Source organism: Kogia breviceps, chromosome 3 (genome assembly GCF_026419965.1).
Source record: "Kogia breviceps isolate mKogBre1 chromosome 3, mKogBre1 haplotype 1, whole genome shotgun sequence".
NCBI classification, from domain to species: Eukaryota; Metazoa; Chordata; class Mammalia; order Artiodactyla; family Physeteridae; genus Kogia; species Kogia breviceps.
Window position 1 is genome coordinate 141,960,806 of NC_081312.1, and position 25,741 is coordinate 141,986,546.

The following is a 25,741-nucleotide window of genomic DNA, read 5'->3' on the forward strand; positions in this document are numbered from 1 at the left end:
TACTTAGAATTATATTTCTTCATTTTCAAGTTTTTTTCTATCATTCTTACTATTTATTTCTAATTGTACTGGCTTATGATCAAAAATATGATCTGTAATATATTTAATTTTTTGAATGTATTATGGTTTGCTTTGTGGCACATGACTGATTTTTCAAAAGTTTTCACGCAAAAAACTATTCAAGGAACAAAAGGTTCAATATTGCATATTAGATTGAGCTTGCTGACTTATTTATTTTTGTCTACTAGATCACTCCAACTATGAAAGAGGTGTTATGAATTCTTACACTATAAGATACTTTCATCAAGGTCTCCTTACATTTTTAATGCTGTTTACTTTACATATTTAGCTGCCATTTTATTTGGACATACAGATTTATGATCAAAGTGGCCATAGCCATTATATAATAACCTTTTAAATCTGATTTAGTGTTTGTAATAATAAGTTTCATCTTACCTAATATTAACGTTGCTACTATACTTTATAAATAATAAAGCAAATATCTGCTTGGTCTAACTATACACCAGACACTGTTCTAAGTGCTATAGGTATGGTAACTGGTTTAATTCTCACAAAACGCTATGAAGGAGGGACTATTATTATCCCCATTTCACAGGTGGTGAAATCTCTAAGTGATCAAGTAACTTGCCCAAAGCCACAGTCAATACCTGAGGGAGCTAGGATTTGCACCAGGAGCTTGGCTCCACAGACTGTGCTCTCAATCATGACATTATGCTGCCTTATATTTTCATTCGTCCTTCTATCTCACTTTCTTTTTTTTAAATTTTATAGAAGTATTGTTGATTTACAATGTGCAGCAAAGTGACTCAGCTATACATTATATATATCTATATATGTATCTATCTATCTATCTATCTATATATATATATATATATATTTTTTTTTTTTTTGTGGTACGCGGGCCTCTCACTGTTGTGGCCTCTCCCGTTGCGGAGCACAGGCTCTGGACACACAGACTCAGCGGCCATGGCTCATGGGCCCAGCCGCTCCGCAGCATGTGGGATCTTCCCGGACTGGGGCATGAACCCGTATCCCCTGCATCGGCAGGCAGATTCTCAACCACTGTGCCACCAGGGAAGCCCCTATATATTCTTTATATATATATATATATATATATATATATATATCCTTTTTCGTATTCTTTCCCATTATGGTTTGTCACAGAATATTGAATATAGTTCGCTGTAGTACACAGTAGGACCTTGTTGTTACATCTCACTTTAGATTTACAATTTATGGTGCTTTTTGTTGTTGTTTCGTTTCTCCTTTTCCCTATTTTGACTGGTTTAATCAGGTTACTGTTCTTTGCCTTTTCTCTCCTTGTTAACTGGGGAATGTTCTGGCCATTGCTAGTCCATGAATGGCTACCTCCCCTTTTCCAACATTTATAACCATGTATGCACCTACTCCAGGCTCTATCCCTGCAAAGCACCCCTCTCCTCCACACGAGACATTTATTTAGCACATTCACACCCACCCTCCTTCATCCTTCAACCCCAGATGATTTATGGGAAGGATTTTTACTTTTCTCCCCCTCTTGCTTTTCCCCACACCAACTAGGCTTTGCTAAAATAACTCAATACTTCTAGTTGGGAGACAATTAGAATTTTGCTTGTAGAATGGCCCTTCTTTTTCAATTATCTTTTTTTTCTTCTTCTTTTTTAGCACTCTGTTACCCAGTCCCAGGCATTTATCGATACCCACTTACATGAATTGACAGGTCTTTTTCTAAGGATCACTGATTACCTTTGTGCCTCTCTTTTTCATTTCCCCCTATCTTAGGGTCTCTGTGCATAGTCACTGTGTGTTGGCTAGAGTCCTTCCTCTAGCATTTTCCTCAGACCAGGCACTTGGATGAAAGACTCTGGATCCCTGCCGTGTCTATTATCTTCCTCCCTCGCTTTGAAGGGTGGGTGATAAACTGAAAGGGTATGAAATTCTTGACCTAAAGGCCTTTCCTCCCAGTGAACTTTGAGGCTGACAGGAAGTCTGATGCTTCCTCCTCTGAAAGCACCTTGGCTCCTTATGCCTAGATGCTTGTTTTCCATCTTTAGAGTTCAGGATTTTTATCAGAATGTACCTAACTGTGGATTTTTTTAAAAAAAATTCGATTCTACCTAGAACTCATTGAACACTTCAAACTGTAGTCTCAGATTTATTTTCAACTTGGGTAAATTTTCTTCTTCTATGTAATTATTGTTTTTTCTTTTCCCTCTGTTTCTTTGTCTCCTTCTGGAATTCCTATTATTCACACGCTGGGTGTCCTGGATCTGTCCTCTAAGTCTTGTATCTTTTCCCCCTATGGTTTCTCTCTCTTTGTATCTGGCACTGATGTTTCAGCACTTCTTCTACTTTGTCTTGTGGGTAACTAATTCAATTCATAAAAGTAACCATCCTTGCCTCTAGTTCATCTACTGACTTTTAAAAATTTAAGTTCAAGGAAGAAATTTTATGTTGTACCTGGATCTCCTTAAGCACTCTGTCTGATTACTCAGTTGGAGCGGTTGTAATAAAACACCACAGACTGAGCGACTCAAACAAAAAACATTTCTTTCTTGCAGTTCTGAAGGCTAGGAACTCTAAGAACCAGGTGCCAGCGTGGTCGTATCCTATGAGGGCTCTCTTCCTAGCTTGCAGACTGTTACCTTCTCACCATGGCCTCACGTGCCAGAAAGAGGAAGCTCTGGTCTCTCTTTCTCTTCTTATAAGAGCACTAATCCCATCATAAGGGCCCACCCCCATGACCTCATCCTGAACCTAGTCACCACCCAATGGCCCCACCTCTAAATACCATCACATTGGGGGTTAGGGCTTCAAACATATGAATGTGGGGGAGAGGACACAAACATTCAGGCCATAACATACCCTAATTATTTTTCATGCAAGGGCCACCTGTTTCCTATTTCATTTGGGTCTGTTCTAAGAGCTGTGCTTATTCATCCTCCTTGTGGCTGCCGGGCCCACTTAAGTGTGATGTTTCTTTTTATTCTCCACTCACTGGAGTGAGATTCAGTAGGTAGTCCTAGGTGTAATGGAAGGAGCTTATGAGCTGGAGGTGCAGCCAATGAGAGCACAGAGCCAGGGTCCAGGTGAGGTGCTGGGAGGAAGCATCTCTGTGTCCTTCTCTCTGCAGCCCTCCCAGCCTGGAGCCAGCGGGGACACAGCCCATCTCTACAGCCCCTCCTCGCCTGCCTCCACCTCGGTAAGGACAGGAGACCAGCTCAGACACATGGTGCGCAAGGCCAGTGAGACCGGCCTTCTCTCTCTTACTCCTAAACCACGGCGTTGAGGACCTCTCTCCCAGGCTCTCCCCAGCCAGGTCTCTGCTGGCTCCTCCAGGCCTTCCTGCCCGCCCTTCCCAGCTGTTCAGGAAGGTGGCACTGGAAATGGGAATAGGGAAGAAGGCACACTAAGCCACTACCTTCCTATCACCTCCTGCACCAATCTAGAGGTTTAAAGATACATTCACGTGTAGCTACTTGTTACCATTTCTAGAAGTTTAGATGATTTCCGGTATACTGTCAATTTGCAGTCCAATTTGCAAATCAATGGGGAAGCCCTATTAGACAATAGATTTATGCTTGCATAAATCATTTTTGTACTCCCTTCTATCAACTATATTTTTAAAGTTTATTTATTTATTTATTGGCCACGCCATGCAGCATGTGGGACCTTAGTTCCCCAACCAGGGATCGAACCCGTGCCCCCTGCAGCGGAAGTGTGGAGTCTTAACCACTGGACCGCCAGGGAAGTTCCACTCTCAACTATTTTTTAAGTATAACATATATGCAGAATAGTACCCTTATATACATTTTTTTAGGATTTTCAAACTTCCTTGTAAAAAGCAGAAATGAGGAATGTGAGGATTCTGTGTTTTCCTTATTGGAAACCTGGCGGGAGTCACCACTGATGGAGTGACACTGACAGTAAAAAAATTTCACTGGAAGGAATTTGGAACTGCTAGACCTATCTGCTATTTGCTGTAGTTTCCAGCTTTTTCTGAATGAACCTGCTCAACAGAATAGAAGAATGCAAACCAGTTACAATCACCTGTGAATGATAAAACGTTAGTCATTGGAACACACTCTTGCAGGAAAACTTGAGATCTGACTCCTCTGGTTCTGACACTCCCACTGATGAGAAGGCAATGGGGAGCTCTTTCTCTTTTAATGGGAGATAACGCTTATTTGTCACAGTTAATAGAAAGTAATACTTATTTTTTTGTACATAATGCTTCAAATCTTTGTTTATAATAAGGCTTAAGACCACGGGTTCTCAACCATCTTTGGGGTGTGTAAGGATCCCCAAGTGGCTTGTTAAACACACAGGTTCCTGGGCCCTACTCCCAGGGAATCAAAGCGAGGGAATGGGCCCAGAAATGCAGATGGTCATGGTCCACAGACCACTCCTGGAGAAACACTGCATTAGACACTGGAGAAATGACAAAGGCTCCAACCAATCATTTCATTTGAGTTGTTCCTCAGTCAAAAATAATCACTAAGCAAAGAACGTGAAGAGCAATTCACCAAACAGGTGCTAAAAATAATTAAACAACACATTTTTTAAAACGTCCAACCTTTCTGGGACTTCCCTGGCGGTTCAGTGGTTAAGACTTCGCCTTCCAATGCAGGGGTTGCGGGTTCGATCACCTGGTTGGTTTTGGCTAAGATCCCACATGCCTCACGGCCAAAAAACTAAAACATAAAACAGAAGCAATAGGACTTCCCTGGTGGCGCAGTGGTTGAGAATCGGCCTGCCAATGCAGGGGACATGGGTTTGAGCCCTGGCTGGGGAAGATCCCACACGCCAAGGAGCAACTAAGCCCACGCGCCACAACTACTGAGCCTGCACTCTAGAGCCCGTGAGCCACAACTACTGAACCCGTGTGCCACAACTGCTGAAGCCCGCATGCCTAGAGCCTGTGCTCCGCAACAAGAGAAGCCACCACAATGAAGAGTAGCCCCAGCTCACCACAACTAGAGAAAGTCTGCACGCAGCAACGAAGACCCAACACAGCCAAAAGTAAATAAATTAAATAAATTAAATTTAAAAAAATTTAGACAAAAAAAATTTTTAAATCACACCATTTCCATGTATTAAAGAAGGAAATACTTTAAATTTATATTAAAATGCATATCAAAAATTGAAAATGCAGTTGGCCCTTCACAATACTTTTCCAGAGTATGAGCCTTCAAAATATATTCATAATGTTCATAACCTTTGACCCTGTAACTCTAGTTCTTGAAATTAATCGTAAAGCAAATAATAAGATGAATGACAAAAATGAATGCACAAAGATGTCTTCATAGTGTGATGCATATACCAAGTATTTTACAAGGTATCTGCATGGTACATTATTATGCACCAGTAAGAGGTTCATGGCGAGCTTCTAGAAACAAGAGAAAATGAGTACAATTTAATAGTAAGCAAAAAGAAAGGGTATAAAATAACTACATAGCATGATTCCAGCTCTGTATAAGGTACATAAAAAATAATACTAGAATATTAATGACTTGCTTATCTCTAGGGTTAGATTATGGTTGATTCCTCTTTTTTGTATTTTCCACAATGGGCTTACATTACTTTTAAAACCAGAAAAAAAAAAGTGTGCATATGTATGTGTGTTTTACTGCTTAGAAATAAGAAAAGCCCATTTATCTTTCAGAATTCTTATGCAGATGAATAAGATATTATATTAGAAATGCTGGGCTTCCCTGGTGGCGCAGTGGTTGAGAGTCTGCCTGCCGATGCAGGGGACACAAGTTCGTGCCTCGGTCTGGGAAGATCCCACATGCCACGGAGCGGCTGGGCCCGTGAGCCATGGCCTCTGAGCCTGCGCGTCCGGAGCCTGTGCTCCGCAACGGGAGAGGCCACAACAGTGAGAGGTCCGTGTACCACAAAAAAAAAAAAAAAAAAAATGCTTTCTTTGAGTAATACAGAAAAGAATTGTGTCTGAACTTAACACAATCTTCACATTACTGAAAAGTTATGTGAAAAGAGAAGGCATTAGAGAGGTTACTTTTTTTTTTTAATCGGAAGATGTCACTTTATTTTATTTACTTATTTTTTAACATCTTTATTGGAGTACAATTGCTTTACAATGGTGTGCTAATTTCTGCTTTATAACAAAGTGAACCAGCTATACATATACATATAGCACAGGAAGATCAGAGAGGTTACTATTTAAAGGAATTCTATGATGAAGCCTTAGAAAAACAATCCCTCTGTAAAGCCAGAAACATTTCCTAATTTGTCATTTTGGGACGATATATCATCATGATACGTTTACTTTAAAAAGGTTACAACCCGAAGTATATCATCAACTCTCCATTATTGCCAATTCAATTCAAGAAACTCTTGTCTGTAGGCCTACTATGTACTGTGCACCAGGCCTGCCTTCAGGAAGCTCAGCTGCAGCAAGTAAGACTACAGGGTGGAAAGTGCGTGGCCTAAACCCACATAAGCAGAGAGAAGAGGCCGGTCCCCTTGCAAAAGTGATGTCCCGGGTCTTCATTTATTTTTTCTAACATAGGGCCTATCTTTAAGGAAGACTCCTTCCCAGAGGCAGTAGGAAATGGCACCACTGTGTGAGCCTCACAGCATTCTATCATGCCGTTTATGCAAAGGTGATGAGGACCCACACCCAGGGACCTCACAACCCAGACAGGCTAGGGGTGCCTAGGGATGACCAAGAAGAAAGAGCCCTCCATGCTTCTCCTTCTTCAACTCTTCCTGGATTTGTCAGGATTTGAAAATGAAAGTGTGACTCCAATATCACATGGAGAAGGGCCCAATTACAGTAGGGCAGGGCCTTGTAAGACAGTATCTTCTTACATAGATTTTTAATCTTCACACTAGGACTTAAAACGCCCCAGAGTTCCAGCCTCATACATCAACTGCCTTCTTGGCATTTCCACCTGGATATTCAATGGGTCCCTAACACTTGCCAAGTCCTAAACAGAGGTCTCTCTAATGCTAACATGCAGGAAGTCCTATCAGCTTGACCCCCAAGACAGATCCAGAATCCATCCACCTCTCCCCATCTCCACCCTGACTCCCTAATCCAAGCCGCTCTGGACACCCCCAGCCTGTCTCCCTGCCTCTGTTCTTGCTTCCCGACATTCCCTTCTCCAGGCAGCAGCCAGAGTGATCTTTCTGAAACACAAATCAGTCCATAAGCAACACGAGGGCAAGGGTTTTTAATCTGTTTTATTCACTAGTGTATCCTCAGCACCAAGCATATGAATGAATTCTCTAAGTTCTTTTGCTTAAAATTAAATAATGGCTTCCCGTAACAACACCCCCCCCCAAATGACACTACAGTCCCATTGGTCCTCTTTCCGTTCCTCCAACATGCCAAGCTTCTTCTGCCTTATGGCCTTGGAACCTGCCATGCCTTTTCTCTGGTATGTTGTCTTCTCTGTGTGTCTCCTGCCCCGACACCACCACCTTGGCTTGGCTGGTCCTTCTGTCACCCCAGTCTCAGTTCACATGTCACCTCAGACCCCCATCACCCTTCCTAAAATAGCCCCACAATCACTCTCCATCATATTATCTCATCAGAGCCCTGGACTTAGGCTGAAATTACCTTGGCTACTTAGGGTTTACTCCTAAAAGCCCCACCAGAATGTACAGCAGGCCTAAAAGCAGGGGCCTTTCATGCCTGGGTTGCTACTTTAGCCCCAGTGCCTCTAAATAAGGCGTGGATCTCAGCAGGTAGCTGAGTAACTTGTCAATTATTCTAGCTCCATGTTCCAGGATTTGATCATCTACACTGAAGGCTCAGAGACTCTTATCTAGCTGGTGCCTGAAGCTGCTCAGGCCCTCAAAGATGGAGTCAGACAAGCTAAAATGTATCAGAGACAGGGCAGACACCTAAACACCAACTTGTTAATTCACTTTGGAAACTTCTATCAAATATTCAGAACTAAACAAATATTCAAACTCCATTCACTACCTTCTCCCCCTAGAGTCAAGCCACATGACAAGCCACGTCTAGCGGGTAGAGTTTAAAAAAAAAAAAAAGAATTTGGATCATTATCCATAGTTCATTATATGTCAGCTTAACTGGGCCATGGGATCCCCAGACGGCTGGAGAAACATTATTTCTGGGTGTGTCTGTGAGGGGTGTTTCCAGAAGAGATTAGCATTTGAATTGGTGAACTTAGTAAAGCAGAAGGCCCTCCCCAATGTGGGGAGGCATCATCCAATACACTGAGTGTCATAATAGAAAAAAAAAAAGGAGAAGGAAGGTGGAATTCGCTTCCTGCCAGACTAAGCTGGGACACTGATCTTCTCCTGCCCTCTGCACTCCTGGGTCTCGGGTCTTCAGACCTGGAGTGGAATCTACACTATTGGTTCTCTGGCTCTCAGGCCTTGGAATTACACCACTGTCTGTCCTGTTCTCCAGCTTGCAGATGGCAGATGGTGGAACTCCTCAGTCTCCATAATCATGTGAGCCAACACCTTATAGTAAATATATCCTATTTATTGGTTCTATTTCTTTAGCAGTCTCAGACTAACACACATGATAATCATCAAAGTCCCTCTGCGAATATACCTGTTCCAGTGGGACAAGATCATGCAGCTGCAAGCTGAAATTCCTTTTTTAGGTAACTATATGAGGTCCAATAGCTAATATTCTCTCCTCGTTGACAGTGCTAGATTCACACTGAACCAAGTTCCCGTCTGTCCGTCCAACTGTACGTTAACATCATTGTCCACACCTCTGCTGTGACTTGCCAATAAGGCCCAACTCTGCACATATCACTTGAGTTCAGCAAACTCTTCAATAGCCCATTTGCAAATTACTAAGCTAGAAAATTATGTGTAATCTAGTCAATTAGATGAGGGCTTGATACATTTTTCCCATTTCCCACATAAGTCAAAGCCAACACCCCAAGCCAGCCGGACATCATGAAGTCTGAGCACATGGAAACCAAGAGTAGGTCTGCAGATTCTAATCAGCTGGGTAACAGACCCTGGCCAAAGACATGCTGAAAGCCCCAAGGGGACATGGGGGTCCCAACCACTTCCCTAAGCCATCAAACTGGCATGAAAGGGAAAGCTTACCCCACAAAAGGGCCATGGACTGCTTACCAGGATTTGGCTCCCAGGGACTGATATGAGCTTAAATCAAAGGCAGTATGGATAATCCAAATGTGTATAAATTCATAGTTGACTACACTACCTCTTTTGAATTTATAATGATGATTATAATTTGTGGAAAGTTTCTGAGGAATAAATAATTGATAACATACTCCACGTAGCAAGGCAAACTGCCAATGGAGACAAATGAGTCAGGATGTACTAAAACAATAGATTCCTTCATTCAAACTTTACCAGGCACCTACTAGACACTAGCCCACAGAGTCATCTGTTTTGACACTGAAATCTGCTGATAGAATACGGGCAATACCTCGAAGAACCAAGGACCCCAGAGCCTTTGATTATGAAAGATTTCTTGAGCTCCTACAATGTGCTAGACACCGTACTGTGTAGGTGCTAAAAATGGAAAAATTAAGACTCAGTTCTAGTTCTTGAGGATCACATGGGCTAGTGGTTTGACAATGTATTTTACTTTTCTTCCTGTATATAACTGTGTACAGAGCCACATGATAACCATAAAGACTTACTGAGGCAAATTTACCAAGATATAGTGTTAACATATCTCAATTCGACTAGCTCTATCAGGAGCCTGGACTGAGCTGTACATGTCAAGAATGGTTTCAGCTTTAGTTTTATAATACAAAATCACCTGCAGGGACAGATTTTTACAAAACAAATACCCAGTAAAATCTTACTGAGTGAACTGGAAAACCAGTGTAAACCAGTAATGAAAATAATCTAAAAACCAGGCAATTTACAGAAGAAATTCATTAAGAATCTATGGACAAAAAAATACACCTTTTATATCATTCAAATACAATCTGAGTATCTTCACATCTCTTTGCTTTAAATATGCACATTGCCTTTGCATAACATCCACCCTCCTAATTTTATATTGCTTATATATAAAGACTTCCTTTCAGTACTTTTAATCTACACCATGATTTCATTTTAACAGAGTTTGGCTACAATGTGACAATTCTGATGTCTCATTAAGCATCCTAATTTTGGTTATGTTTGGGTAAACATGCTTAGGCTACAATATATATAAAACTATGTAATTAGTGTTTCATATAAAAGTCTATTAAATTTCCAAACTTTCTTCTGTTACTTTATAATGATATATAATTATTACCAGTTACAAAAAAGTAAATGCTCATATATGCAAAGTAAATTTTTTTCCAGAATTAGATTTTACTCAGACTTCCCTCTCTACAACGGAAATCATCTATTCATTTGCAAACTGCACACTCCAAAAATATATGTAAATGGAAGAGCACTGTCTGGTTAAGGGAAGAATAATCATTACATAAAATGTGTTTCAGATGGAAAAACTCACTGCATTGTAAATTATTTAAAAATCGTCTTAAATACACATTACAGAAAAATCGTGTTAAAAAAAACCACATCTTAAAGAAAAATAATAGCAAAAGCCTAAATGATTAATGACTTTGGATTCCTAGGTATGTTTGCTATTAACTGTAATTATCTAAGCAGTTCAATGAACTCACACCAAAGGAATGAGGGGGCAGGGGAGAACTCAGTGAGAACTAAAGCTTTAATTACCTAGTTTCACGAAGAAATTCTTCCTGAGGGAGTAGAAATACTCAGAAAGCAAAGAATGACTGAATAGCACTGCCTGTCACATTTGAGAGTTGGTTACCTGAGATCGGGGTTCTAGAGGAGCTTCCAAGAGGCAAAGTAGAAAAGTGAAAGGAGCTTATCTTTGGAGTTTAACAGTCTGGGTTTAGCCTCAGCACTGCCACTTACTGGCCTTGAGATCTCAGAGAAGTCTCTTCACTTCCCTGGGCCTAGGATGTCTCATCTGAAAAGGACACAGTTTGCACAAATGACCTCAGAGTCTCTTCCAGTTCCTTTTGCTACCATAAGATCTGCAATGGGCTTCAGTCTGAAATAGGCATTTATTCACTTAATAAGCATTCATGGCATTTTGTTCCACACATTGTGCTGGACAATGTGAAGATGAGTAAGACAAAGTTCCTTTTTTTTTTTTAAACATCTTTATTAGCGTATGATTGCTTTACAATGTTATGTTAGTTTCTGCTGTATAACGAAGTATATCAGCTATACGTATACATATATCCCCATATCCCCTCCCTCTTGCATCTCCTTCCCACCCTCCCTATCCCACCCTTTTCTTTTTTGAAGGATTCCCATTCTATCAGGGGATACAGACTTGCAAAGAAACAATGTCAGTCCTACTCAGTAAATACTACGGTAACAGTATCAAGTGCTGGGTGCCCAGGATACATTAAGGGAAAAAGAACTGGGGCCAGGGAGGGAACTGGTAGCGAGGGCGTCCTTGAATGAAGGAACTTTTCAATAGCACTGAGGGCTCAGCTGAGGTTGGAAATTATATATTTTAAATGGTTCTGATGCTTGGATTAGTACAAAGGGAAAGTTATTCCCCAGATCCCACAGATGCAGCTAAAGCACTATCACCTCTTACAGGGACAGAAAAAATTCAGTCCAGAGCTTTCTAAGGGTAGAGTTACACTCTCTGCTTTTACCTGAGGACAGTAATGTGGAATAGACTGTCTCCAGTCTCTGGTCTGTCCGCCACCCACATAAACAAAGAGAACCCAGCAGAGTACCCATAGAGAAATGGGGAAGTCACACTACCTTCTAACATGAAACATAGGGGTGTCTGCATTTTTTTGTGACACGTTTCTTGCCACTGTTGGAGGGAACAGGAATCTGAGAATAATTATTTATCCCCAATCACTTTGATTTTATCTATCGCCCTCTCTAGATTTGAGTGAAGCAGGGCCATCAGCCCCCTAATATATCTCTCTTTTCAAAACTGAAATGTTTAAGTTGGGGTTTTTAATTTTGTGAAGTGTCAACTTGGGGTTGCCAAGTTATTCAGCCTCTGGGATAAAATTGCTTTAGCACTCAAATATAAAACTGTAAAGATCATTCTAAATATAGATACCACCTTCCAAAAACAAGTAAATTATCTACAGCAATCTCTTAAGTGTTCTATGCCCCTTGGATACCATTAGAGTTCTTTGGCTGCCGGCAATTGAATCTGACTCTGGCTAACTTAGTTGGAAAATCTGGAATTTACTGGAAGGATATAGGGGAGAAGTGCACACAATCAACAGAGTAGCTGGGGATCCAGACTGAGGAAAAGACATGAAAGGTATTTCTGGGACTTCCCTAGCGGTCCAGTGGTCAAGACTTTGCCTTCCAATGCAGGGGGTATAGGTTTGATCCCTGGTTAGGGAGCTAAGATCCCAAATGCCTCATGGCCAAAAAAACAAAACATAAAATAGAAGCAGTACTGTAACAAATTCAATAAAGACTTTGAAATTGGTCCACATCAAAAAAAAAAAAAAAAAAAAAAAGAAAAGAAAAGAAAATAAAAGGTATTTCCTAGGGTCCAGACAGCAGGAACCACTGCCCAGCATCCTACAGGTACAGCTGCAGGGATGGCACTCCTGTCATTGGAACACTCTGCACAGATTTCAAGCTCCAAAGGGAAATAAAATTGCCATGACCCAAAGAAATTGGAATGGATGCCATCAGTCACCAAAGCAACAAAGATCCACGATATCCCCTTATAACAAACACATGGTCCTTATCTTTAAACATCAAAAGAAGGATAGGCCTTTTAGAACCCTGAAGACAAATGTACTTCAATTAGAGTACAACTCTGAGTAAATCTCCATCCTTAGTAGAGTGTATGCGGTAATCTGAAAGGACAGTGAAAATTGTTAATCATGTGGTACACTAGGACCTCACTTAGGTATAAGCTGAGTGAGAATCATCAGAAAAGGAAATCAACTATGCAAACAGTAGCCATAAAAGAGCCAGAATAGCTATATTAATATCAGACAAAATAGACTTTAAGACAAGAAATATTACTAGAGATAAAGAGAGACATCTTATAATGACAGAAGAATCACTACCTCAGGAAAATATACACATTATAAATGTATACACATGTAACAACAAAGCCCCAAAACACATGAAGTGAAACTGACAGAACTGAAAGGAGCAATAGACAATTCAACAATAAAAACTGGACATTTCAGTAACTGAAAAAGAATCTCAATAAATTTAAAGAGATTAAAAATATACAAAGTGTGTTCTCTGCCCACATGAAATTAAATTAGAGATTCACAACAGAAATAAATTTGGGGAAACCCCAAACATTTGGAAATTAAATAACACACTTCTAAGTAACACATGCGCCAAAAAAAGAAATCACAAGGGAAACTTTAATATTTTGAACTGAATGAAAACAAAAACACAACATACCAAAACTCATGGAAGCAGCCAAAACAGTGCTTAGAGGACATATTATGGCTTTAAACACCATTATCAGAAAAGAAGAAAGATCTCAAACCAATTCCCTAAGTTTCCACATTAAGAAACTAGAAAAAGAAAAACAAACTAAACTAAAGCAAACAGAGAAAAAGGAAACAATATAGAGTTGAAAGCAATGAAATATAAAACAAAAAAGCAAATAGGAAAAGATAATAAAACCAAGAATTGATTCTTTGAAACAATCGAAGACTCAATATTACGATAGAAATTCTCCCCAAATTGATCTCATTCAAAGCAGTCTCTGTCAAAATCTCAACAGGCTTTTTATAGAAACTGACGAGCTAATCTAAAATCTATATGAAAATGCAAAGGACCTAGAATAGCTGAAACAATTTCAAAAAAAAGAGCAAAGTTGGAGGACTTGCACTACATGATTTCAAAATGATTTGAAATCATGATTTCTCTAAAGCTAGAAATTAAGGCAATGTGGTATTAGCATAGGAAAGCCATAAAGATCACAGGAATTCAGAAATTAACCCTTAAATTTTATGATCCATTCTTTTTTAACAAAGGGACAAATGGGAAAATGATAAATTTTTTTCATATGATATTCAAGGAAAATCTAATTTAGATCTTTAATCTCACTTCATACATGAAAATTAACTCAAAATGAGTCATAGACCTAAAGGTAAAAACTAAAATTAACTTTTGAAGTAAACAGCAAAAAAGCCTTGTGACCTTGGGTTAAGCAAACAGTTCTTAAGACACAACACCAAAAATATAAACCATAAAAAATCCTGATAAGCTGGACTGCATTAAAATTTGTAAACTTTGTGCTTCAAAAGACACCATTGGAAGAATGAAAATACCAGCCATAGAATGGGAGAAAATATTTTGAAAATCACATATCTGATAAGGGACCTGTATTTAGACTATATAAAGAAAATTTACAATTCAATAACAAGACAAATAACCTAATTTTAAAATGGATTCTGGGACTTCCCTGGTGGCACAGTGGTTAAGAATCTGCCTGCTAATGCAGGGGACACGGGTTCGAGCCCTGGTCTGGGAAGATCCCACGTGCCGCGGAGCAACTAAGCCCATGCACCACAACTACTGAGCCTGTGCTCTAGAGCCTGTGAGTCACAACTACTGAGCCCACATGCCACAACTACTGAAGCCCGTGCACCTAGAGCCCGTGCTCTGCAACAAGAGAAGCCACTGTAATGAGATGCCTGCGCACCGCAATGAAGAGTAGCCCCCTCTCCAACCAGAGAAAGCCCATGCACAGCAATGAAGACCCAACACAGCCAAAACTAAATAAATTTATAAAAAATAAGTAAATTTTTAAAAAACTAGATTCTGACACATGCTACAACATGGATAAATCTTGAAAACATTATGCTAAGTGAAATGACCCAGACACAAAAGGGCAAATATTGTGTGATTGCACTTATGTGATATACCTAGAATAGGGAAATTCATAGAGACAGAAAGTAGAACAGAGGTCACCTGGGGCTGAGGTGAAAGTGGAATGGAGAATTATTGTTTACTGGGAACAGAGTTTCTGTTTGGGATAATCAAAAAGTTTTGAAAACCGATAGTGGTGGTGGTTGCATACAACACTGTGAATGTAATTAATGTCAATGAACTGCACACTTTAAAATGGTTAAAGTGATAAATATCTTACACACAATAAAAAAATAATTTTTAAAAATGGGCAGAAGACTCGAGTAGACACTTCACCAAAGAAGACACACAAATGACCGATAAGGACATGAAAAAGTGCTCAACATCATTAGTCATTAGGGAAATGCAAATTAATAGTACAAGGAAATACCACTACACATCCACTATAATGACTATAATCAAAAAGACATAATAGCAAGTGTTGGTGAAGATGTGGAGAAACTGGAACCCTCACACATTGCTAGTAGCATTGTAAAATGGTATAGCCACTTTGGAAAATTGTTTGGCTATGCTTTAAAAAGTTAAGCACAAGCTTACTGCAAGACTCAGCGAGTCCACGCCTAGCAGTTACCCAAGAGAAATGAAAATATATCTCCACACCAAGACGTGTACACATGTTCACAGCAGCTTTATTCACAATAGCTAAAAACTGGAAACAATGCAAATGTCCATCAAGTAATAAATGGATAAAAGGAATGGTGCATATCCATACAATAGGATACTACTGGGACATAAATATAAATGAAATATTAATACATGCCAGAACATGGCTGAACCTCAAAAAGATTATGCTAAGTGAAAGAAGCCAGATGCAAAAGACTTCAGATTGTAAGATTCCATTTATACAAAATGTTCAGAAAAGACAAATTATTTATAGAGGCAGAAAGCAGATTAGTGGTTGCCTGGGTCTGGGGCTGAAAGAGGGATTATCAGCAAACAGGCTAATATAAATTTGCGGAGTGACTGAAAGGTTTTACAACTGAACTGTGTCGATGGTTGCACGATTCTATTAATTTGCTACAAATCACTGAATTGTACACTTACAATGGGTGGATTTTTGTGGCTTTTAAGTTATACCTCAGTAAAGCTGTTAAAGTAAATAAATACAAGTCTGACATTGAAAAAAAATGAGTCTTGATTTCAGGAAGCATGACTAAAATACAATATCCAGGGAATCCCCTGGTGGTCCAGTGGTTAGGACTCCACGCTTTCACTGCTGAGGGAGCAGTTTCAATCCGTGGATGCGGAACTAACATCCCACAAGCTGCGTGGCACAGCCAAAAAAAAAAAAAAAAACAATTTCCATGATGTGAAATAAAGATTTTCCTTAATCTAGCCATCTTTCTTTTATTCATACATTTTCAAACTACACATGTAGGATACTGACATTATTCAGTGACGTTAGCCCAGGCCCTAAATGATCTTAAGCTTTCTGAATTAAATTCTGTGGTCCCTGTGACTGCTCAATAAAAAGCAGTACATTTACAAACTCTAAAAATAGACAATACTGGATTTTTATTGGGTTCATTTTAGAGAAAAATAAAGCAATAAAAGGGAGTCTGAGAAGCAATTCACAACCCTAGATTGTCTGAGTAATAAACTATATTATATATAATCATTATGACCTAGAAACATTTAATCTGAAGCAGCAAAGGCTGACCGAGTAATTGATTTAATAGCCGTCTTCAGCTACACGAAGGGTATTACCCGGAAACTATCTGACTGGTTCTCCTCTTTTTCCCTTGAGAGCCAAACAAAACAAAAGTGATTTAGTAATCAGCAAGGTACATTGAGATTAATCACAAATAACACTGACAGTAACTGCTATCAAACACTGGAATACATTTAATATATTTGTTCAAGCTGTTTCCTTGGCAATCCTTAAGACTAGACAAGACAGACAGCTTTGGTCTGAACACAGTACTGCTTGGGAGGGAGGCATTAGACATGGAACAGGTCTGTGGAAAGGAACGCAGCCCACCTGACTTCCACACGCCTTACCTCGATATCCCGATTCAGTTGCTTCACTATGGCAGTTATGTTTCTGATGTGCTCCTCCAAGAAAAGCCTGGCCAAGCGGTCGCCTCCCCCTTTGTTTTGCATTTTCTGCAAGCTGTTGACGATGTCGTCTTTGATCCGGAAGGCATGCTCCACGAGGGCGGCTGTGGTTTTTTCGTGGCAGAGGATCCTGTCCTCCAGTTGCTCCACTAGGCTTACAGATGAGTAGGGTGCCATGGTCAGGGACTGGCTGTGTCGCGGCATCGTTCTAACCCGCCTGCGGAAGGGAGCCTCACGTTACTAGGGTCGTCAATTGGGAAAAAGTCATTTTTTAAAGCCAGATTCAAGACTTTCCAGAAAAGGAGAGGCAAATTATCTATCCCTACAAGCTAAATGGGATTTGAGGCAGGGTTTCTACCCCCAAAGAGTTTTCTTGGTGAGCCAGGCGGCAACTTTAAACAATGATCCCCAGAGAGTTAAGTGCGCTGGTAGCAGGCTCCATGACCTCCCAAAGCAAGAGGCTGGAGGATCAAAGCTTATTAACAAAATTACTGGACCTGGCCTTCTCCTCCCTCCCTCTAAAGCAGTGGCTACAAACTCAAATGCCTACAAGGGTCAGGCAGGGGGCATAAATGAGTGAAGCACAGCACAGAGAATACACTAGGGAGTGGTGGGGACTTTGGAGAACTGACAGGGCATTCCTCAACTAAAGAGAGCCACAATTCTGCTCCACCCATGAGTGACCATCTGGGAACGCAGATCCATTTTTCCAGATCATGTGATATTTCAAGAAGAGGCAGGCAATCTAGGCTTGTATGTGAAGTCACCTGATTTTTTAAAATGTTTACAATTCATTTGAAAAGTATTTAAGATGATCCAGGCCAAACAATGTACTTCTATGAGCCAGTTCTGGCCTATGGACACCCCACTTCTGATTTAAAAGGGTTAACGGGGACTTTCCTGGTGGCGCAGTGGTTAAGATTCCACCTGCCAATGCAGGGAACACAGGTTCGAGCCCTGGTCCGAGAAGATCCCACATGCTACGGAGCAACTAAGCTCGTGTCCCACAACTACTGAGCCTGCACTCTAAAGCCCACGAGCCACAACTACTGAGCCTGAGTGCCACAGCTACTGAAGCCCACGCGCCTAGAGCCTGTGCTCCACAACAAGAGAAGCCACCGCAATGAGAAGCCCACACACTGCAACGAAGAGTGGCCCCCGCTCGCCGCAACTAGAGAAAGCCTGTGTGCAGCAACAGACCCAACACAGCCAAAAATAAATAAACAAATAAATTTATTTTTTTAAATAATAATAAAAATAAATAAAAGGGTTAGCAGGGGGACTTCCCTGGAGGCGCAGTGGTTAAGACTCTGTGCTCCCAATGCAGGGGGCCCAGGTTCAATCCCTGGTCAGGGAACTCAATCCCACATGCATGCTGCAACTAAGTTCGTGTGCCACAACTAAGGAGCCCACCTGCCGCAACTAAGACCCAGCACAACCAAACAAATAAATATTTTTTAAATAAATAAATAAAAGGGTTAGCAGGGGTATCAGCCCCCAAACCTCCAGAGGTACATTACACTGTTGACCAGAAGTGCAACTGTACTGAATGGCTACTGTGAAATCTCCACCTGTTAAGGTCACTGAATAGTCCACAGTATCCTACAAGTCAGAAGCCAGAGAGGGGACACAACAGTACTACTCTTGCCCTCGGAAAAAGTCATTGTTGGATAATGTAACAGCCACAAGGCTTCTTTTATAATAATCACACCCACTAGCAGCCCTCATGGAATTGGTGGAAAGAAAAAGTATACCTTAGATGCATATTTTCCATATATTATACCTTTCCTCGGTGACAAGAGAAGGAAATACAGTGCTCCGTTGGGCCATTTTCTTTTTAATAATTCACATCTGTTGAAAAAATAAGCATTAAATTATTTAACAGTTTATATCTAGAACTTAAAGGACCTCTAAAGCTTATTATTAATTTACTAAGGGGATCAAAAATTAAGCTGCCATGCTGATCAATTATATTATTAAATACCTTATATCTTATATACAATAGAAACAGAAGATGTCTCTAAATAAGGAGAAAAGAACCAAACATCAAAATGCTTCTGCTAGATAGATCAACTAGGATTGTCAAATGGAGTTTCCTTAAGTTTTCTCACCCCATATCTGCATCTCAAGCTTGAGAAACCACTTTTAAAGAAACAACACAGTTTCTTCAATAGGCTTAGTCAGTCCTGTACTTCTCCACAGGAATGTACAGGAAACTACATTAGGAAATTTGATCTCAGCAAATTTAGTAAATTCCGTAGCAAATTAAGAGCATTATTTAAAAATTAATCTTAATAAAACACTGCATGATCAATGGGATCTGATTTGGGGGAACTTATCTATCCACTAAGAGAATAAGAATGATACTCTTCATTAAAACCTTAAAACTGAAAGCAATTATACTCCAATAAAGATGTTAAAAAAATAAAACCTTGAAACTGTATTATAAGATATAATCATTTCTATTACATCAGGCATATATAAGGAAGAGTTGATGATCACAATGCATTAGAAATCTGAACAAAATTAAAATTGGATGGTTTTAAAAATATCTCATTACTGGAGATTGGTTCAAGATGCCGGAGTAGAAGGACGTGTGCTCACTCCCTCTTGCGAGAGCACCGGAATCACAACTAACTGCTGAACAATCATCGACAGGAAGACACTGGAACTCACCAAAAAAGATACCCCACATCCAAAGACAAAGGAGAAGCTGCAGTGAGACAGTAGGAGGGGCGCAATCACAATCAAATCAAATCCCATAACCGCTGGGTGGGTGACTCACAAACTGGAGAACACTTATACCACAGAAGTCCACCAACTGGAGTGAAGGTTCTGAGCCCCACCTAAGGCTTCCCAAACTGGGGGTCCGGCAACGGGAGGAGGAATTACCAGAGAATCCGACTTTGAAGGCTACTGGGATTTGATTGCAGGGCTTCGACAGGACAGGGGGAAACAGACTCCACTTTTGAAGGTCACACACGAAGTAGTGTGCGCAACAGAACCCAGGGGGAAGGAGCAGTGACCCCACAGGAGACTGAACCAGACCTACCTGCTAGTGTTGGAGGGTCTCCTGCAGAGGCGGGGGGCGGCTGTGGCTCACCGTGGGGACAAGGACACTGGCAGCAGAAGTTCTGGGAAGTACTCCTTGGCGTGAGCCCTCCTGGAGTCCGCCATTAGCCCCACCAAAGAGCCTTCAGGCTCCAGTGCTGGGTCGCCTCAGGCCAAACAACCAACAGGGAGGGAACTCAGCCCCACCCATCAGCAGACAAGTGGATTAAAGTTTTACTGAGCTCTGCCCACCAGAGCAACACCCAGCTCTACCCACCACCAGTCCCTCCCATCAGGAAGCTTGCACAGGCCTCTGAGGTAGCCTCATCCACCAGAGGGCAGACAGCAGAAGCAAGAAGAACTACAGTCCTGCAGCCTGTGGAAAGAAAACCACATTCACAGAATGGTAGACAAAATGAAAAGGCAGAGGACTATGTACCAGATGAAGGAGCAAGATAAAACTCTAGAAAAACAGCTAAATGAAGTGGAGATAGGCAACCTTCCAGAAAAAGAATTCAGAATAATGACAGTGAAGATGATCCAGGACCTCGGAAAAAGAATGGAGGCAAAGATCGAGAAGATGCAAGAAATGTTTAACAAAGACTGAGAAGAATTAAAGAACAAACAAACAGAGATGAACAATACAATAACTGAAATGAAAAACACAGTAGAAGGAATCAACAGCAGAATAACTGAGGCAGAAAAACAGATAAGTGACCTGGAAGACAGAAAGACAGAATTCATTGCTGCAGAACATAATAAGAAAAAAGAATGAAAAGAAATGAAGACACCAACATTCGTATTATAGGGGTGCCAGAAGGAGAAGAGAGAGAGAAAGGACCCGAGAAAATATCTGAAGAGATTACAGTCGAAGACTTCCCTAACATGGAAAAGGAAATAGCCACCCAAGTCCAGGAAGCACAGAGTTCCAAGCAGGAAAAACCCAAGGAGAAACATGCCGAGACACATAGTAATCAAATTGACAAAAACTAAAGACAAAGAAAAATTATTAAAAGCAACAAGGGAAAAACGACAAATAACATACAAGGGAACTCCCATAAGGTTAACAGCTGATTTCTCAGCAGAAACTCTATAAGCCAGAAGGGAGTGGCACGATATACTTAAAGTGATGAAAGGGAAGAACCTATAACCAAGATTACTCTAACCGGCAAGGATGTCAATCAGATTCAGCAGAGAAATCAAAAGCTTTACAAACAAGCAAAAGCTAAGAGAATTCAGCAACACCAAACCAGCTCTACAACAAATGCTAAATGAACTTCTCTAAGTGGAAAACACAAGAGAAGAGACGGACTTACAAAAACAAACCAAAAACAATTAAGTAAATGGTAACAGGAACATACATATTGATAATTACCTTAAATGTGAATGGATTAAATGCTCCAACCAAAAGACACAGGCTTGCTCAATCGATACAAAAACAAGACCCATATGTATGCTGTCTACAAGAGACCCACTTCAGACTTAGGGACACAAACAGACTAAAAGTGAGGGGATGGAAAAAGATATTCCATGCAAATAGAAATCAAAAGAAAGCTGGAGTAGCAATACTCATATCAGATAAAATAGACTTTAAAATAAAGAATGTTACAGGAAACAAGGAAGGACACTACATAATGATCAAGGGATCAATCCAATAAGAAAATATAACAATTATAAATATATATGCACCCAACATAGGAGCACCTCAACACATAAGGCAAATGCTAACAGCTATAAAAGAAGAAATTGACAGCAACACAATAACAGCGGGGGACGTTAACACTGCACTGGCCCCACTGGACAGATCATCCAAACAGAAAATTAATAAGGAAACACAAGCTTTAAATGACACAATAGACCAGATACATTTAATTGACATTTATAGGACATTCCATCCAAAAACAGCAGATTACACATTCTTCTCAAGTGCACACAGAACATTTTCCAGGACAGATCACATCTTGGGTCACAAATCAAACCTTGGTAAATTGAAGAAAACTGAAATCATATCAATGATTTCCTTGATTTGATTGAAATCATATCACTCATATATTTTGCGACCACAGTACAATGAGATTAGAAATCAATTACAGGGAAAACATGTAAAAAAACACAAACACATGGAGCCTAAACAATACATTACTAAATAACCAAGAGATCACTGAAGAAATCAAAGAGGAAGTCAAAAAATACCTAGAGACAAATGACAATGAAAACAAAACAATCCAAAACCAAAAGCAGTTTTAAGAGGGGAGTTTGTAGCAATATTATCCTACCTCAAGAAACAAGAAAAATCTCAAACAATCTAACCTTACACCTAAAGGAACCAGAGAAAGAAGAACAAACAAAACCCAAAGTTAGTAGAAGGAAAGAAATCATAAAGATCAGAGCAAAAATAAATGAAATAGAAACAAAAGAAAACAATAGCAAAGATCAGTAAAACTAAAAGCTGGTTCTTTGAGAAGACAAACAAAACTGATAAACCATTAGCCAGACTCATCAAGAAAAAGAGGGAGAGGACTCAAATCAATAAAATTAGAAATGAAAAGGGAGAAGTTATAACGGACACCGCAGAAATACAAAGCATCAAAAGAGACTACTACAAGCAATTCTATGCCAATAAAATGGACAACCTGGAAGAAATGGACAAATTCTTAGAAAGGTATAACCTTCCAAGACTGAACCAGGAAGAAACAGAAAATATGAACAGACCAATCACAATCAATGAAATTGAAATTGTGATTAAAAATCATCCAACAAATAGAAGTCCAGGACCAGATAGCTTCACAGGTGAATTCTATCAAACATTTAGAGAAGAGCTAACACCCAACCTTCTCAAACTCTTCCCAAAAACTGCAGAGGAAGGAACACTCCCAAACTCATTCTACAAGGCCACCATCACCCTGATACCAAAACCAGACAAAGGTACTACAAAAAAAGAAAATTACAGACCAATATCACTGATGAATATAGATGCAAAAATCCTCAACAAAATACTAGCAAACAGAATCCAACAACACATGAAAAGGATCATACACCATGATCAAGTGGGATTTATCCCAGGGATACAAGGATCCTTCAATATATGCAAATCAATCAATGTCATACACCATATTAACAAACTGAAGGATAAAAACCATGTGGTCATCTCAATAGATGCAGAAAAAACTTTTGACAAAATTCAACACCAATTTATGATAAAAACTCTCTAGAAAGTGGGCATAGAGGGAACCTATCTCAACATAATAAAGGCCACAGATGACAAACCCACAGGAAACATCATTTTCAATGGTGAAAAACTGAAACTATTTCCTCTAAGATCAGGAACAAGACAAGGATGTCTACTCTCGCCACTCTTAACATAGTTTTGGAAGTCCTAGCCATGGCAATCAGAGAAGAAAAAGAAATAAAAAGAATACAAATTGGAAAAGAAGAAGTAAAACTGTCACTGTTTGCAGACAACATGATACTATACATAGAGAATCCTAAAGATGCCGCCAGAAAACTACTAGAGTTAATCAACGAATTTGGTAAAGTTGCAGGATACAAGATTAATGCACAGAAATCTCTTGCATCCCTATACACTAATGATGAAAGATCATAAAAACAAATTAAGGAAACAATCCCATTCACCACTGCAACAAAAAGAATAAAATACATAGGAATAAACGTAACTAAGGAGGTAAAAGACCTGTACTCAGAAAACCATAAGACACTGATGAAAGAAATCAAAGATGACACAAAACAGATGGAGAGAAATACCATGTTCTTGGATTGCAAGAATCAATACTGTGAAAATGACTATACTACCCAAAGCAATCTACAGATTCAATGCAATGCCTATCAAATTACCAATGGCATTTTTTACAGAACTAGAACAAAAAAATCTAAAAATTTGTATGGAGACACAAAAGACCCAAATAGCCAAAGCAATCTTGAGAGAAAAAAACAGAGCTGGAAGAATCAGACTCCCTGACTTCAGACTATACTACAAAGCTACAGTAATCAAGACAATATGGTACTGGCACAAAAACAGAAATATAGATCAATGGAACAGGATAGAAAGCCCAGAGACAAACCCACGCACCTATGGTGAACTAATCTATGACAAAGGAGGCAAGGATATACAATGGAGAAAGACAGTCTCTTCAATAAGTGGTGCTGGGAAAACTGGACAGCTACATGTAAAAGAATGAAATTAGAACACTCTCTAACACCATACACAAAACTAAACTCAAAATGGATTAAAGATATAAATGTAAGACAGGACACTATAAAACTCTCAGAGGAAAACATAGGAAGAACACTCTTTGACATAAATCACTGAAAGATCTTTTTTGACCTACCTGCTGGAATAACAGAAATAAAAACAAAGATAAACAAATGGGACCTAATGAAACTTAAAAGCTTTTGCACAGCAAAGGAAACCATAAACAAAATGAAAAGACAACCCTCAAAATGGGAGAAAATATTTGCAAACGAATCAACGGACAAAGGATTAATCTCCAAAATATATGAACAGCTCATGCAGCTCAATATTAAAAAAACAAACAACCCAAACCAAAAATGGGCAGAAGACCTAAATAGACATTTCTCTAAAGAAGACATACAGATGGCCAAGAGGCACATGAAAAGATGCTAAACATCACTAATTATTAGAGAAATGCAAATCAAAACTTCAATGAGATATCACCTCACACTGGTTAGAATAGGCATCATCAGAAAATCTACAGACAACAAATGCTGGAGAGGGTGTGGAGAAAAGGGAACCCTCTTGCACTGTTGGTGGGAACCTAAATTGATACAGCCATTATGGAGAGCAGTATGGAGGTTCCTTAAAAAACTAAAAATAGAATTACCATATGACCCAGCAATCCCACTACTGGGCATATACCCAGAGAAAATCATAATTCAAAAAGATACATGAACCCCAATGTTCACTGCAGCACTATTTACAATAGCCAAGTCATGGAAGCAACCTAAATGCCCATCAACAGACGAATGGATAAAGAAGTTGTGGTACATATATACAATGAAATATTACTCAGCCATAAAAAGGAATGAAATTGGGTCATTTGTAAAGACATGGATGGACCTAGAGACTGTCACACAGAGTGAAGTAAGTCAGAAAGAGAAAAACAAATACTGTATATTTAATGCATATATATGGAATCTAGAAAAATGGTACAGATGAACCAGTTTGTAAGGCAGAAAAAGAGACACAGATGTAGAGAACAAATGTATGGACACCAAGGGGGGAAAGTGGGGGCAGTGGGGGGGGGTGGGATGAACTGGGAGATTGGGATTGACATGTATACACTAATGTGTATAGTATAAAATGGATAACTAGTAAGAACCTGCTGTATAAAAAATAAATAAAATAAAATTCAAAAAAATTTTCATTACGTAGGTTTCTCAATACTGTTGTTAATTTCCTTAGACTAATGCTTAGTAACTGAGATCTGACTCAGTAAGTAATTAGTTCTTATTTAGATGTTGGATTCAAAAAGCGTTTCTGATTGAAACCATTGTTTTGGCATCATCTATCCAGTATGTTATTTTTAGAGTTTCAAAATGTGAACATTTGACTTTTCTAGACAAAAAATTTTGAATTTAAACAAAATGCATTTAAGAAAAAAAGTGATTCAGGCCAAACAATCTACATACAATGCCAAAAGAGTTCTTCAATATTAAAGATAATAATTTTTGCCATTTAGACTACAAAAATTAAGCCAGT

The 25,741-nt window shown here is 39.5% G+C and overlaps 1 protein-coding gene across 5 annotated transcripts in view; it reads right to left on the reverse strand.

Moving 5' to 3' along the window:
• The window catches only part of FAM81A (family with sequence similarity 81 member A), a 126,235-nt gene that overhangs the window by 34,319 nt on the left and 66,175 nt on the right, over positions 1–25,741 (reverse strand). For 2 of the 5 annotated variants that reach the window (XM_067029759.1, XM_059056290.2), the window contains exons 2-3: positions 18,708–18,804; positions 16,897–17,170 (exon numbers count right to left, since the gene is read on the reverse strand). In XM_067029759.1, the coding sequence (XP_066885860.1) occupies positions 16,897–17,170; positions 18,708–18,727 (294 nt within the window). In that variant the 5' untranslated portion in view covers positions 18,728–18,804. Of the gene's footprint in view, positions 1–16,896; positions 17,171–18,707; positions 18,805–20,005; positions 20,381–25,741 lie in introns of those variants that run through there. The other 3 variants (XM_067029757.1, XM_067029758.1, XM_059056289.2) reach the window with 3 other exon arrangements.